This window comes from Uranotaenia lowii, chromosome 2 (genome assembly GCF_029784155.1).
Source record: "Uranotaenia lowii strain MFRU-FL chromosome 2, ASM2978415v1, whole genome shotgun sequence".
NCBI classification, from domain to species: Eukaryota; Metazoa; Arthropoda; class Insecta; order Diptera; family Culicidae; genus Uranotaenia; species Uranotaenia lowii.
This window is the reverse complement of record NC_073692.1, coordinates 30,743,094-30,759,526: the sequence shown is the minus strand read 5'-3', so window position 1 is coordinate 30,759,526 and position 16,433 is coordinate 30,743,094. Positions and strand designations below refer to the sequence as shown.

Sequence of the window (16,433 nt, the reverse complement as noted above, 5' to 3'; positions counted from 1 at the left end):
CGGATCTGGAATGTTTTGACAGTACTTTGTCCGGAAATGTTTCCTCTATCAGTGCTGAAAATTTCGTTACGATTCGTTTTGTTCCAAAAAAGTTACACATAATGGAAGCTGCGAGACGAAAACTAATTTTGGACACCCACGTCAAAAACCCGACGTGGTCTGGTTCAAAAATCGTGAAATCTGATTTTGGGCGGCTTCCTGCCCAAAAATTTTACAAAGCCACTGGTCGGGGTGATGTCCCCGCCAAGTTCAATTCGTTATTGCCGATAAGTTGGCAAGAAAGTTTTTGATCTGGCAAGGTATTTGCAGCTGCGGACGAAAAACCCCGGTTTTTGTGAAAAACAAGAGCATGGACTTAAAAATGTACAAGGAGGAGTGCCTGAGAAAACGTATTCCTCTGTACATTAGATCTCACAAAGGATCAGTAAAGTTTTCGCTAGATTTGGCAAGCTGCCCCTACAACAAAGAGGTACTACAGTGGTATCGGGCCAACGGGTGGATTTTGTCGAAAAGGACATCAACTCACCCAACTGCCCTCAATTCCGCCCTGTCGAAAAAATTTTGGGCAATTGTCAAGCAGAAAGTGAAGAAGAATGGTAGGACGACTCGGGATGCAACAGAGATGAAGAGATTGTGGAACAAAATGGCCGCTGAGGTCAGTGAATAGGGTGTCCAAACTATGATGAGTGGTACTCGACGAAAAGTTCGAAATTTCATCAAAAATCATCGGAATAATATTTTTATTATTTTTCCTTTAAATTGCATGAAAAACCCTACAAAACATTTTTATTTTGTTTACAGATAGACCTTTTTAATGCGTCCAGATTTTGTGTGATCCATGCTTTAGTTCTATACAAATACATAATCATCAAGATGTACATCAATTTCTTTTGTGCGCGTTAATAGGGACAAATGCCTCCAGAGAAGTGAAAATCCCTACAAAAATATAATTTTTCAAAGTTGCTAAAGAAAATTTAGCTGAATTCATAAGCTGTCTTAGATTTTTGTGGCATTCCAGAAGTTGTAGAATAAGTAGATGAATAAATATTTATCTTATTGCATGTTTCAAACCTGTATTATCAGCGGTCGATCCTCCGGGCACGTTTGCAGCGAATCCTTCCGATATTTGGGATCCTTGGTGAAACAGCTACTGTGGAACATGGGCGAGTAGCACAGTTGGGCCCCATGCCTTCGACTCAGCAACCGCCAGGCCAGCTCACTGGCATCCACCATCGGGGCGACCTGCATCAAGAATGATAAAAATAATAAACATAACATCTTTGTTCTCAAAATACAAAATTAAATCAGACCTGTAGGGAGCAAATCAAAGTTTCTACTTGGGGGGAAACATTCACTTACCACGTACTTCGGGGAGCCCAGAACCTTCTCGTAAAACTCATAACCCGAAAGTTTGGGCCTTCGGCTTCCGGACTGATCTGAAGCAGCAGCAGCAGCAGCTTTGGATCTGTTTCGGGGGTTGAAGGTGGAGATGATGGGAGGGCTAATGGCAACACCTGAAGAAGTGACAGATTCGTCTTCCCTTCCTCGTTTTCCATCCGCTTCCGGTTGCTGGTTGACCTCGGAAGAGGGCAACATTGAGGCATGTGTAGTGTCGCTGCCGGTAGACAAAGTTTCGCGGTTTGGTTCCATCGCCGCCGGTTTTGCCTTTGATGAGGTTGGAGTAACAGCAGCAGACGCCGTCGCCGTCGTCGTCGTTCCCGGTGTTGGGAAACTGGTGGTTAAACTTTCTGTGGCACTTTGCTGCTGCCGGAGAGAATCGTCGCTGCGGTTGTCACCAGCACTGACGGTAACCATAATCTATCGTTCCGCTGGGGCGTGTCTCGTCGTTCGTTTCCTGTTGTGTTGAGCTGCCTGACATATACACGTCCCTACAGCTAAGTTAACACCAAGCAGCTTCTATGCGGAAATCCTTTTATCGGGTGAACCCTTTTCACTATTTTTTTTTGCACACGGATGCTTCCGTCCTCAAACCTTCTCCGGGGAATGAAACGGGTCAGGTCAGGTGTAAAGTTTGTGAAAAGTTTGGCTTTTGCGCTTTGGCTATGTACTTTTAGGAGCACTCGTCGTTGTCATTTCCGTTCGATGGGGAATCTCCTCGGAAGGGCGAACAGCGAAGCTTTTTGCTATTTTCCAAATTCAACCGGCGGTAGTCTCGAGATCTGGAAAAAGGGATAAGTAACAAAAACATGTGGTTAGCTGGTTGCTGATTTGTTCGAAGTTGAAAAGTTGATCTAATTTAAATCCTAGAGTGAGCGTAGGGATTATGCAGAGTTTTCCAGAAATCGTTCATGTCAGGCATGTGGTACATTATAGATGACTTTTTATCGTTGTTTAGCTCTTAAACATAAATGAAGCTACTACCTACTACGTACCGTCTAATGAAATCATGAAGGCTTACAAACATAAACTTTAAAAACTAAGACACAGTACTTTATATACTACGAAATAAAGGGCGATACGTTCAAAATTTGGTCAAGGGAAAACGCGTGTAAATCGGTGAAATGGTTTATTTAAAAAATCAAATTAAATTTCTTTTTCAAGTTTAATTAGTATAAAATTCAGGGAAATATTCAGTTAGGCATCCGCTTTTCCAAATCCGAATTGCCGGGCCTTACGCTTAACCCCTGCCATCAGATTTTGTACAGCCACCTTGTCCACCTTCTTCGCCGCAGAAAGCCAGTTTGCCTTGAACTGCTGCTCGTCCTTAGCAGTTTTTTTTGGTCTTCTTTAGGTTCCGCTTGACAATAGCCCAGTATTTCTCAATTAGGCGGAGCTCTGGCGTGTTGGGAGGGTTCTTGTCCTTGGGAACCACCTGCACGTTGTTGGCGGCGTACCACTCCATGGCCTTTTTACCGTAATGGCAAGATGCCAAATCCGGCCAAAACAGTACGGAACAACCGTGTTTCTTCAGGAAAGGCAGCAGACGTTTATTCAAACACTCTTTCACGTAAATTTCTTGGTTGACAGTCCCGGAAGCTATGAAAATGCTGCTTTTCAAGCCACAGGTACAGATGGCTTGCCAAAACAGATATTTCTTCGCGAACTTTGACAGTTTCATGTGCTTGAAAATATCTGCTACCTTTCCCCTTCCTTTTGCCGTATAAAACTCCTGTCACGGAAGCTGCATGTAGTCGGCTTTGACGTAGGTTTCGTCGTCCATTACCACGCAGTCAAACTTCGTCAGCATCGTCGTGTACAGCTTTCGGGATCGCGCTTTGGCCGTCGTATTTTGTTTATCATCGCGATTTGGAGTCACTACCTTCTTGTAAGTCGATAGTCCGGCTCGTTTTTCGGCTCGATGCACGGTTGTAGACGATACACCCAGCTTATTTGCGGCATCTCGGAGAGAGAGGTTATGGTTTCGCTTGAAACTACCGGCAACTCTCTTTGTCGTCTCAGCGGCTTCCGGTTTTCGATTTCCCCCCGACATTTAGCGATTTTGCCAGCTTTGCGCGCGAGTAGCTCGGATTTTTGCGATGCGCGAGCAAAATTTTGATACGCTGCTCTTCCTTGGACGGCATTTTGACAACTGAAGAGTGAATTCCAAAATCAAAATAGGAGCAACATTCTACACACACACCTTCAAAATGAGGGGTGTTCAGGTTTTTTTAAATGCAAAATTGAAAGAAATACGTCAAGTTGATATTGACCAAACTTTGACCGTATCACCCTTTACGAAATATGTCTGTTAAATAAAAAAAACCTTAGTCACGTGATGTGACTTACCTAGTTTCATTTCTTGATTCTGACTTCGATAAGCGCTCTAGTTAATAAATTTTAGTTGACATATTAAGGACCACAAAGGAATATAAACTGAGAAACACCGAAATTCGGTATTTTACAAATTTAGTGTCTTTAGTCCTTAGCGTCTTTCAAAACCAAAATTCGGGCAATAAACGAAAAAAAAATGACAAAAATCTAGGAAATATTCAACAAAAATCAAGAAAAAAAAACATTTGAATCGTTAATTTTACATCGAAATACATAACCAGATTTGTAATCGTATTTCAGGCTCCAAAATTTTTTTTTAATAAAAATAGCTTGAAAAATTTTATCTTCGGGCGACAAAATTTATAAATATAATGATGCAATTTGAATTTTTTATTCGATTTCCCAAAAAAAATGTGAATTAATCCGGAAAAAAATCAGTAAATATTTCAAAGTTCACTTCGAGACGCCTTCGAGAGAAGACGTGCTTTTCTTGTGAGGTGTTTTGTTCTTTACAGTCAAAGGGAATTTTTCATTGTGGCAGTTATATTCGGAGAAATAAGACTTGATTTAGAGTGAACATGAGTGATACAAGCAAAACCAGTCGCAATTTTCGTACAAATTCTTTACGAATCTTTTTTGGATCAGATCAACCTATGCCAACGGATTTGGAAGTCTTCAAGTTCTTCAAGAAGGTAGGTTTTGTAGCAGATTTGCTCAAAGCCATGGATAAGGAGATAAGAGAATGCTGCGTCTACGCCATGTTTGCATCGAAAGGAGCGATGGAGTCCGCATTTTTGAAGGTCACCGAGAGTGCATTGTTCGGTTACGACAATGGACTTTCGATTACGGTAACAGTTTCTGTGGCAAGTAATGCCGTCAAGTATATACGATTATTTGGGCTTCCTCCAGACGTCCAGGATGCGGAAATTGCTCAAGTGTTGTCGAATTATGGTAAGATCTACCGAATGATTCGAGAAAAGTACCCAGCTGAAACTGGATTTCCAATTTGGAATGGTGTACGTGGAGTGCAAATGGAGTTGACTAAAGAGCTTTCAGGTACCATCCACGTGTTGCATTTCCAGGTACGTGTATATCATGACGGACTTCAGAACAAATGTTTCTCGTGTGGCATTGCCGGACATGTAAGAAACAGTTGCCCTAATCGAACATCTGTGAACAGCCGGCTACAAAAATCGCACCTTGCATCTAGTGTTGAGGGGGCGAAGGTTTGTGGAAACCAAGGGTCAACTGACAGAGTACTGTACAGCCAGATTCTTGATTCTAATACGACGAAAGGAACGAAGCTTAACATAGTACAGCTAATTCCGAAACCGAGCTTGGAGAAAAGCGTTACAGGAAACGAGTGCAAGGCAACCTCGGTGGGTCAACCGGAAACTGAAGCTTATGAAGACAACCAAACCGAAGGAAAACGAGACGCTTACGAATGGGAAGTGGTTCGAGGTGGCCGTGGAACAAAACGAACAGCTGTAAGGAAAACTGCGTCATCAAACTCATCGGAGGGAGATGGAGATTCTGAAGCTTTTAAGCTTCCTGCAATACCCAGCCGTGGCCGTGATACCGAGAGGAGAGAGCTTCGTCGCCGATCGAAATCGAAGCAGAGAAGAATCAGCGAAAGTGATGCCACTTCGTACATAGTTTCGGAAGCAGCCAATCTACTTTTAATGCAAAACACACGATCGAAAACTAAGTGTCAAAAGGAGAATGGAAAATAAGATTGTTTTGGAAGTGGGTTGATTTATTTATTGTGAAATGACCAAGCAGTTAGCACTTAGAAGTGGAATAAAGATAGACATAAAAAGATTGGTGAGAAATGATTAGAAAAAGTTGATATTAAAACAAGATTATGGAAACACAATGTACGTAGTGAAATTTAAAATGTAACTTTATTGTAAACTTTTCTAATATAGTTTTAATAAAAAAAAAAAATAAAAAAATAAAAAAAAAAACTTCGATAAGCGCTCTAGTTAAGAAATTAAGTTAAGAAAAAAAAACATTTGAATCGTTAATTTTACATCGAAATACATAACCAGATTTGTAATCGTATTTCAGGCTCCAAAATTTGTTTTAATAAAAATAGCTTGAAAAATTTTATCTTCGGGCGACAAAATTTATAAATATAATGATGCAATTTGAATTTTTTATTCGATTTCCCAAAAAAAATGTGAATTAATCCGGAAAAAAATCAGTAAATATTTCAACCAAATTTAGGCAACCAGGCCGGGCTGAAACTTTCTCAATGAGGGTAAAAGTTGAAGGCTAAAAACCCTCTAAAATAATCATACAACAACAACAACAACAACCATTCTCAATTTTTTTTATTAAATATTCGGGCAAATTCGGGTAAAACCGGGTAATCTGACCAGCTTAATGTTGGTTATTTGGTTTGAACTCACAATAAGTTTTGTTTTAAGAAAGCCTTCAATTTCGAAAAAAAAAACTAAAAATAAAACCTATTTTCAAAAGTAAAAGTAAAAGATTTATATTTTGCGGTTCAAATCGGGTTCATGCAAACTCAATCCTAGTTAAAGATTTTAGTTTAAAATTTGGTTCTTAAAAAAACTGCAATATTAATAATATTGAACATTCCCTCAAAACATTTGGAATTCCCTACATTTTTTTAAGAGAAGATACATGTTTCTTTATCACCAATTACTTTTCATAAACAATCAATTCCTGTGGATGGTTTTTTCAAAATAAGTTTTTCGTAAGACAAAACTTGCAAAATGAACTAAAATTCTACTAAATTTTTGTCATTTTCAGCTGAATTGTGCAAACGAACTTTGGTTAAATTTTAAAATCCAACAAACAATCTGAATTATTAGCCTGCGAACTCTTGCAATTTAAATTCCTTACCGAAATAGTTATCTTGATAACTTTATTTTGATTGTGGAACTCATTTATGAGGTGAATCTGAATTTCCAATTTGAATTCCAAATTTGAATTTTCAACATGTTTTCTAAAATGTACATATTTTAAAACGGTTTCTGAATTTGGAAATATGAGCGAAGTATTGAAATCAGTTTCAGAGCCCTCAATCATGAATCCATAGTTATATTTCAGATTTTTTGGGTTTCAATTATTATCTTTCATTCCAGTTATGTATTTCTAATATCGCCATTTTGAAGCTTTGTTATGTTTAAATTTTGCATATGATTTCAATTGTTTTTTTTTTTAATATTCGGAAAAATATAAACCAAATTAAAAAAATGCGTATGAGTTTCGAAAATCATGGATCAAATTTTGAAAGAAATGTAAAATCCAATTTAAACGCCGATTTTAATAATAGAATTTCGTTTCAGTTTATAGTGTTGATTCGAACCAAAAACCAAGAATTCTAAGCTGGTTACAACAACATCTTTTGAATGAGTTGAATCTTATTTAAAATTCAGTATTCAGAAATGAAAACTCGGTTTATTTTGATAATGTTTAACAATGAGTGAGAAAATTTTGAAAATACTATAGCTGAATTCTGGGATTAGTTTTTTAAGATTTTGACATCAGTTCTGAGTCAAGATTGTTACTACCGAATAACCTTACTCCATCATCAAAATTTGATTTAGAATAACAAATTTTGAGTGTAGAGTAGATTACAGCAGTCTTCGGATAAAATATTTGGCTTTAAGTAAAAAGTTATTGATGAAAAACTGGTTTTTTACGTTTCTCCCGAACAAAATGTCTAAAAATCCCATACCAACGTTAGGCTCGTTGAGCGATTCCTTCCCATGATCCGATCTGGCTCAAATTTGGCATGAGATTTAGTTCAAGGCCTAGGATCAATTTTAGCCTACAGCGCATAACTTTTTCAAAAGTCGGGTCATTTGGGACACTATCGTGGGGACGGATTTATACATGCTTGGTTTTAATGTTTTTTTTTATTTTCTTTCCGTCATCCACTACAATTTAGCTTTAAATTGCAGCCCGTGGCGTAGAAGATAGCCTGCAAGTCTTCTAAGCCAGCGGGCATGAGATCGAATTCCGGTCACGGCACACAAAGTACACTTTCTGTGGGTTGATGGTTTAAGCATTTTTTTGTCAATTTTGTAATTTTTATTCATTTCTGTAATTTTTGTCATTTTTGTCACTTTCTGTCATTTTTGTCATTTTTGCCATTTTTGTCATTTTTATCATTTTTGTCATTTTTGTCATTTTTGTCATTTTTATCTTTTTTGTCATTTTTGTCATTTTTGTCGTTTTTGTCATTTATGTATTTTTGTCATTTTTGTCATTTTTGTGATTTTTATCTTTTTTGTCATTTTTGTAATTTTTGTCGTTTTTGTCATTTATGTATTTTTGTCATTTTTATCATTTTTGTCATTTTTATTATTTTTGCCATTTTTGTCATTTTTATCATTATTCTCATTTTTGTCATTTTTGTCATGTTTATCATTTTTGTTATTTTTGTCATTTTTGTCATTTTTGTAATTTTTGTAATTTTTGTAATTTTTGTAATTTTTGTAATTTTTGTAATTTTTGTAATTTTTGTAAATTTTGTTATTTTTTGTAATTTTTGTAATTTTTGTAATTTTTGTGATTTTTGTAATTTTTGTAATTTTTGTAATTTTTGTCATTTTTGTAATTTTTGTTATTTTTGTCATTTTTGTCGCTTATGTATTTTTTTTAATTTTTTGTCATTTTTGTCATTTTTGTCACTTTTGACATTTTTGTCATTTTTGTCATTTTTGGCATTTTTGTCATTTTTGTCATTTTTGTCATTTTTGTCATTTTTGTCATTTTTGTCATGTTTATCATTTTTGTCCTTTTTGTTATTTTTGTCATTTTTGTAATTTTTGTAATTTTTGTAATTTTTGTAATTTTTGTAATTTTTGTAATTTTTGTAATTTTTGTAATTTTTGTAATTTTTGTAATTTTTGTAATTTTTGTAAATTTTGTTATTTTTGTAATTTTTGTAATTTTTGTGATTTTTGTAATTTTTGTAATTTTTGTAATTTTTGTAATTTTTGTAATTTTTGTAATTTTTGTAATTTTTGTAATTTTTGTAATTTTTGTCATTTTTGTCATTTTTGTTATTTTTGTTATTTTTGTCATTTTTGTCGTTTATGTATTTTTTTTAATTTTTTGTCATTTTTGTCATTTTTGTCACTTTTGACATTTTTGTCATTTTTGTCATTTTTGTCATTTTTGTCATTTTTGTCATTTTTGTCTTTTTTGTCATTTTTGTCATTTTTGTCATTTTTGTCATTTTTGTCATATTTGTCATTTTTTGTCATTTTTGTCATTTTTGTCATTTTTGTCATTTTTGTCATTTTTGTCATTTTTGTCATTTTTGTCATTTTTGTCATTTTTGTCATTTTTGTCATTTTTGTCATTTTTGTCATTTTTGTCATTTTTGTCATTTTTGTCATTTTTGTCATTTTTGTCATTTTTGTCATTTTTGTCATTTTTGTCATTTTTGTCATTTTTGTCATTTTTGTCATTTTTGTCATTTTTGTCATTTTTGTCATTTTTGTCATTTTTGTCATTTTTGTCATTTTTGTCATTTTTATCATTTTTGTCATTTTTGTCATTTTTGTCATTTTTGTCATGTTTTGTTATTTTTGTAATTTTTGTGATTTGTATCATTTTTGTCGTTTTTGTCATTTTTGTCATTTTTGTCATTTTTGCCATTTTTGCCATTTTTTTTGTCATTTTTGTCAATTAAGATGCCTTAGTTATAGCACCATACTCTTTTTCAAAATTTGAGACTTTTCACTTTGCATCTATAAAGCTCACCTCTTTAGCTTTTTTAAACAAAATGTTTTTCACCACATTGAACGTAAATTTATCAAAATTGATCCATTTCTGATTTTTTTTCAATGATTTTGTACGTTGCCAAAATTTGAAAAACAAATAAGTGGTGGTTAGATTTTAAGAAAAATCCAATTTGTATTTGCCCTAATCTTCTCTAGAGCGTCAATATGACTGGCTGGAACTTTGACGCCTTGAATTTTTTTTTCAGGCGCAATCGAAAAAAATATTTTCTACTGGTAACCCTTAATAATTCCATGAGTTCTTTTATTTTGCATCCTTGAAGGAAAAGATAGAAAATTCCTTAATTTAAGAGTGCCAATTTAATATTCCTTATAATCACGTTTCTAACTCAAATATTTTTAACATTATTCTTCCCATCTTCCCTCGTATGGCCATCATGCCCTTAAATATTTCCCTACATGCATTATTGCTAGGAAAATCTTATTCGTATTAAAACTTAAAAATTATTTATACTTCTATTCAACCTTTTTTTTTTAACTCGAACAAATTGAAAAAAAACACATTTTTTTCAAATCCGTCTGTTTTATTTCCTGCAGGTTTGAAACGACATAAATTGTCGACAACATAAATTGTAATTGAATAGTAAGTAGTTGAAGATTTTCTGAAACATTTATCAAAGTCATTTTGTCATTTTTTAATAGATTTCCTATCCTCACGGAAGTAAAAAAAAAACACCCGTTGATGGATAAATTCATCATGACGGTACAGTTTGATTCTCTACCAAACACCCCCACCTTACAACAATATGTAGCTAGGTAATCTATTAGTGGACGTCTACCTTCTATCGGTTCACTTTTTTGCTGGAGTATTTTCGCCTTTCTGGTGTCAGGAGCCGGCCAAATAGATGAATAAAGCGACCGTAAAATGAGCCATAGTTCACAGCCCAGTAGAAGAAACGGATGGGTTAAAGATAGCCCAGTCAGAGTGCCCTTTTCCGCCATGCCTCTAAGTCTAGTCCGAGTCATCATCCACTTTCGCCTCGGATTGGACACTTGTTTCTGTTTGATTTATTATGTATAATCATTTGAGTGGCCCCTTTTCATCCCCCCATCAGCAAAGAAAGTTTCCGAGGGTTGGCTCATAAAAAATGGCCAAACAAGAACAATAACTATGACAGGCTGTAAGGCACATGCTTTCTGGGGTTTTCTGGGGCTGTATTTTTTTTCTCTCCTTGCTTCACAATGACTTTCTTTTCTCCTTTCTTCAAGAACCATGTCATCTTCATTTCATTATGGGTGTATAAATTGTGACTATACTGTAGGCCCAAAAAGATGGGCATCTGATGGACATTTTATTGCCCCGGAAAATTGTTCCTCTGTCACTTGAAGCGTATTCTATTTCCCTTGTTTTTTTTTTTGCTATTTCAGCAGATAAGACAAAGGCAAAAAGTCAACTTCCGATGTTCGCTGTCCTAAATGTCCGGCAAAAACGGTTGTTGGAGAAATTTATGGAGCCAACCATCGACACTTTGTTTGATCCAACCTTTTTCCCTTTATTAATGAGCGCAAAAGATGAAAAAGTGTATCCTCAACTTCAGGAAGGGTTGTACCTGTCCAGGATCCTACATGGGGCATAAAATGTTAATTAGCCGTAATTGGCACGTTTTCTCGCAAAAAGACACTGAGCAAATCGATTTTTGTACAGTCTTGTAAGTTTCAAAAGTAAAAAACTAACAACTTTGGAAAAAATCTGACTTGAATGACAAAAACGGAAAGAATTTCGAAAATAGATCGACAGACGAAAATACCAAAAAAGAACCAAGATGCAAAAATGACGAAAATGACAAAAATGACAAAAATGACAAAAATGACAAAAATGACAAAAATGACAAAAATGACAAAAATGACAAAAATGGCAAAAATGACAAAAATGACAAAAATGACAAAAATTACAAAAATGACAAAAATGACAAAAATGACAAAAATGACAAAAATGACAAAAATGACAAAAAAGACAAAAATGACAAAAATGACAAAAATGACAAAAATTACAAAAATTACAAAAATTACAAAAATTACAAAAATTACAGAAATTACAAAAATTACAAAAATTACAAAAATGACAAAAATTACAAAAATTACGAAAATGACAAAAATTACAAAAATGACAAAAATTAAAAATTACAAAAATGACAAATATTACAAAAATTACAAAAATTACAAAAATTACAAAAATTACAAAAATTACAAAAATTACAAAAATTACAAAAATTACAAAAATTACAAAAATTACAAAAATTACAAAAATTACAAAAATTACAAAAATTACAAAAATTATAAAAATTACAAAAATTAAAAAATTACAAAAATTACAAATATTACATATGTAAATGACAAACGTAACAAAAATGACAAAAATGACAAAAATGACAAAAATGACAAAAATGACAAAAATGACAAAAATGACAAAAATGACAAAAATGACAAAAATGACAAAAATGACAAAAATGACAAAAATGACAAAAATGACAAAAATGACAAAAATGACAAAAATGACAAAAATGACAAAAATGACAAAAATGACAAAAATGACAAAAATGACAAAAATGACAAAAATGACAAAAATGACAAAAATGACAAAAATGACAAAAATGACAAAAATGACAAAAATGACAAAAATGACAAAAATGACAAAAATGACAAAAATGACAAAAATGACAAAAATGACAAAAATGACAAAAATGACAAAAATGACAAAAATGACAAAAATGACAAAAATGACAAAAATGACAAAAATGACAAAAATGACAAAAATGACAAAAATTACAAAAATTACAAAAATTACAAAAATTACAAAAATTACAAAAATTACAAAAATGACAAATATTACAAAAATTACAAAAATTACAAAAATTACAAAAATTACAAAAATGACAAAAATTACAAAAATTACAAAAATTATAAAAATTATAAAAATTACAAAAATTAAAAAATTACAAAAATTACAAAAATTACAAAAATGACAAAAATGACAAAAATGACAAAAATGACAAAAATGACAAAAATGACAAAAATGACAAAAATGACAAAAATGACAAAAATGACAAAAATGACAAAAATGACAAAAATGACAAAAATGACAAAAATGACAAAAATGACAAAAATGACAAAAATGACAAAAATGACAAAAATGACAAAAATGACAAAAATGACAAAAATGACAAAAATGACAAAAATGACAAAAATGACAAAAATGACAAAAATGACAAAAAAGACAAAAATGACAAAAATGGCAAAAATGGCAAAAACATGATAAAAATGACAAAAATGATAAAAAAGACACAAATTACAAAAATGACAAAAATGACAAAAATGACAAAAATGACAAAAATGACAAAAATGACAAAAATGACAAAAATGACAAAAATGACAAAAATGACAAAAATGACAAAAATGACAAAAATGACAAAAATGACAAAAATGACAAAAATGATAAAAATGACAAAAATGACAAAAATGACAAAAATGACAAAAATGACAAAAATGACAAAAATGACAAAAATGACAAAAATGACAAAAATGACAAAAATGACAAAAATGACAAAAATGACAAAAATGACAAAAATGACAAAAATGACAAAAATGACAAAAATGACAAAAATGACAAAAATGACAAAAATGACAAAAATGACAAAAATGACAAAAATGACAAAAATGACAAAAATGACAAAAATGACAAAAATGACAAAAATGACAAAAATGACAAAAATGACAAAAATGACAAAAATGACAAAAATGACAAAAATGACAAAAATGACAAAAATGACAAAAATGACAAAAATGACAAAAATGACAAAAATGACAAAATTGACAAAAACGACAAAAATGACAAAAAATTACAAAAATGATAAAAATTACAGAAATGACAAAAGTTACAAAAATTACAAAAATTTCAAAATTTAAAAAAATTACAAAAATTTCAAAAATTACAAAAATTACAAAAATGACAAAAATGACAAAATTTTAAAAAATACAAAAATTACAAAAATTCCAAAAATGATAAAAAATGACAAAAAATAACAAAAATGACAGTTCTTTCTCAGCCTTTGGCTAGATCGGTCGTTCTTTTCTTGCGCTCCAGATTCTAGTTTGAAAGGCTAAAGTTATTTTTTCTATGTTTGCTAAAGTTCGGTGCAAAGTATAGCAATGAGTCCATCTCCCGGAGATCACCCGGGTCGAACCATACCAGAATGGCTAGATCCGCAAAACCTGCATGGCCACCTCTTCTATATGTTTCTCAAAGCAAGTGATGGACATACACTTCCCAACCCGTTTTTGGTCGGAAGGTCGATAGAAAAACACGTAGGCAAGATTGAGGGAGCGTTTTTCGATCGCATTAGGAAGTGGTACGTGTTGAAACTAAGAAATATGGACCAAGGAAGAAAGCTGGAAGAAATGAAGAAGCTCATCGATGGAACTCCCATAGAAATCGGTAGTCATCCCAATCTGAACCGACGTAAGTTCGTAGTTAGTTGCGGCGAAGTTATCGACATGACCGAGGCGGATTTGTTAGCCGAACTATTGTCACAAAAAATTACCGAGGTCAGAAGAATAACGAAGAAAACTCCAGCTGGCATAATCGGCACACCGACTTTAGTGCTAACGATAAACAGCACGATCATCCCTGAATTCGTGAATTTCGGTCTCCTCCGAGTCCGAACGCGTTTGTACATCCCACAGCCACTACTATGTCGTCAGTGTTTCTCCTACGGACACCCGAAGAAGCGATGTCCGAACGAACGCGCGTGTAGCATCTGTTCTAGCCAAAAACACGATAGCAGCGAATGCCCTGGCAAAAAATTTTGTCGCACTTGTCAATCACACGAGCACTCCCCAGCCGAACGCACTTGTCCGAAGTGGGTTGAAGAATCCACTGCTCTTCGGATAAGCGCAGAACAAAATTTATCGCTTGCCGCAGCTCGTCAACAAATTAAAAACAACAACAATATCAAGATCAGCTACGCGAACATCACCCGATCAAGTAAAGAAAATGGAAGTCTACACCACTTAGAAAAAAATCAACAGCAAGAACAACAACAACCAGAAAAGCAACAACAAAAGCAACAACAACAACAACAACCACAAAAACAACAAGATAACACCACAAAACAGCAGCATCCAAAACGTGATCATACAACTGTAGCATCGGGACAACAAGCTATTCCACCGACAACCCCGTCACCCCCTCGTAAGAAAACCCCTTCTTCTGCTTCTTCATCCGACTCCACGGACAAAGGAGTTGGACAGGAGAGTAATGTGTCAACCTCTGCCGCAGAACGGCAAACTAGTCTTAAGAATCCCACCTTTTCCCCCAAACTCCATCCAACATCCTCCAACCCTTTCCAGCCCCCTAGTTTTAAATTTAAATTAAAAAAGAACCCCGGCACATAAAAACTTTGTAAAAGTAAACGGCCTAATAAAGATTGTAAAAAAAAAAAAAAAAAAAACAAAAATGACAAAAAAAAAATGACAAAAATCACAAAAATGACAAAAATGACAAAAATGACAAAAATGACAAAAATGACAAAAATGACAAAAATGACAAAAATGACAAAAATGACAAAAATGACAAAAATGACAAAAATGACAAAAATGACAAAAATGACAAAAATGACAAAAATGACAAAAATGACAAAAATGACAAAAATGACAAAAATGACAAAAATGACAAAAATGACAAAAATGACAAAAATGACAAAAATGACAAAAATGACAAAAATGACAAAAATGACAAAAATGACAAAAATGACAAAAATGACAAAAATGACAAAAATGACAAAAATGACAAAAATGACAAAAATGACAAAAATGACAAAAATGACAAAAATGACAAAAATGACAAAAATGACAAAAATGACAAAAATGACAAAAATGACAAAAATGACAAAAATGACAAAAATGACAAAAATGACAAAAATGACAAAAATGACAAAAATGGCAAAAACATGATAAAAATGACAAAAATGATAAAAAAGACACAAATTACAAAAATGACAAAAATGACAAAAATGACAAAAATGACAAAAATGACAAAAATGACAAAAATGACAAAAATGACAAAAATGACAAAAATGACAAAAATGACAAAAATGACAAAAATGACAAAAATGACAAAAATGACAAAAATGACAAAAATGACAAAAATGACAAAAATGACAAAAATGACAAAAATGACAAAAATGACAAAAATGACAAAAATGACAAAAATGACAAAAATGATAAAAATGACAAAAATGACAAAAATGACAAAAATGACAAAAATGACAAAAATGACAAAAATGACAAAAATGACAAAAATGACAAAAATGACAAAAATGACAAAAATGACAAAAATGACAAAAATGACAAAAATGACAAAAATGACAAAAATGACAAAAATTACAAAAATGACAAAAATGACAATAATGACAAAAATGACAAAAATGACAAAAATGACAAAAATGACAAAAATGACAAAAATGACAAAAATGACAAAAATGACAAAAATGACAAAAATGACAAAAATGACAAAAATGACAAAAATGACAAAAATGACAAAAATGACAAAAATGACAAAAATGACAAAAATGACAAAAATGACAAAAATGACAAAAATGACAAAAATGACAAAAATGACAAAAATGACAAAAATGACAAAAATGACAAAAATGACAAAAATGACAAAAATGACAAAAATGACAAAAATGACAAAAATGACAAAAATGACAAAAATGACAAAAATGACAAAAATGACAAAAATGACAAAAATGACAAAAATGACAAAAATGACAAAAATGACAAAAATGACAAAAATGACAAAAATGACAAAAATGACAAAAATGACAAAAATGACAAAAATGACAAAAATGACAAAAATGACAAAAATGACAAAAATGACAAAAATGACAAAAATGACAAAAATGACAAAAATGA

The 16,433-nt window shown here is 32.6% G+C and overlaps 1 protein-coding gene across 1 annotated transcript in view; it reads right to left on the bottom strand.

Moving 5' to 3' along the window:
* Positions 1-1,065: 1,065 nt before the first annotated feature.
* LOC129741191 (uncharacterized) overlaps positions 1,066-16,433 on the bottom strand; it is a 302,643-nt gene continuing 287,275 nt past the window's right edge. The window contains exons 5-6 of the mRNA XM_055732900.1: positions 1,360-2,180; positions 1,066-1,242 (exon numbers count right to left, since the gene is read on the bottom strand). Coding sequence (XP_055588875.1) covers positions 1,066-1,242; positions 1,360-1,815 — 633 coding nt within the window. The 5' untranslated portion in view covers positions 1,816-2,180. The remainder of the gene's footprint in view (positions 1,243-1,359; positions 2,181-16,433) is intronic.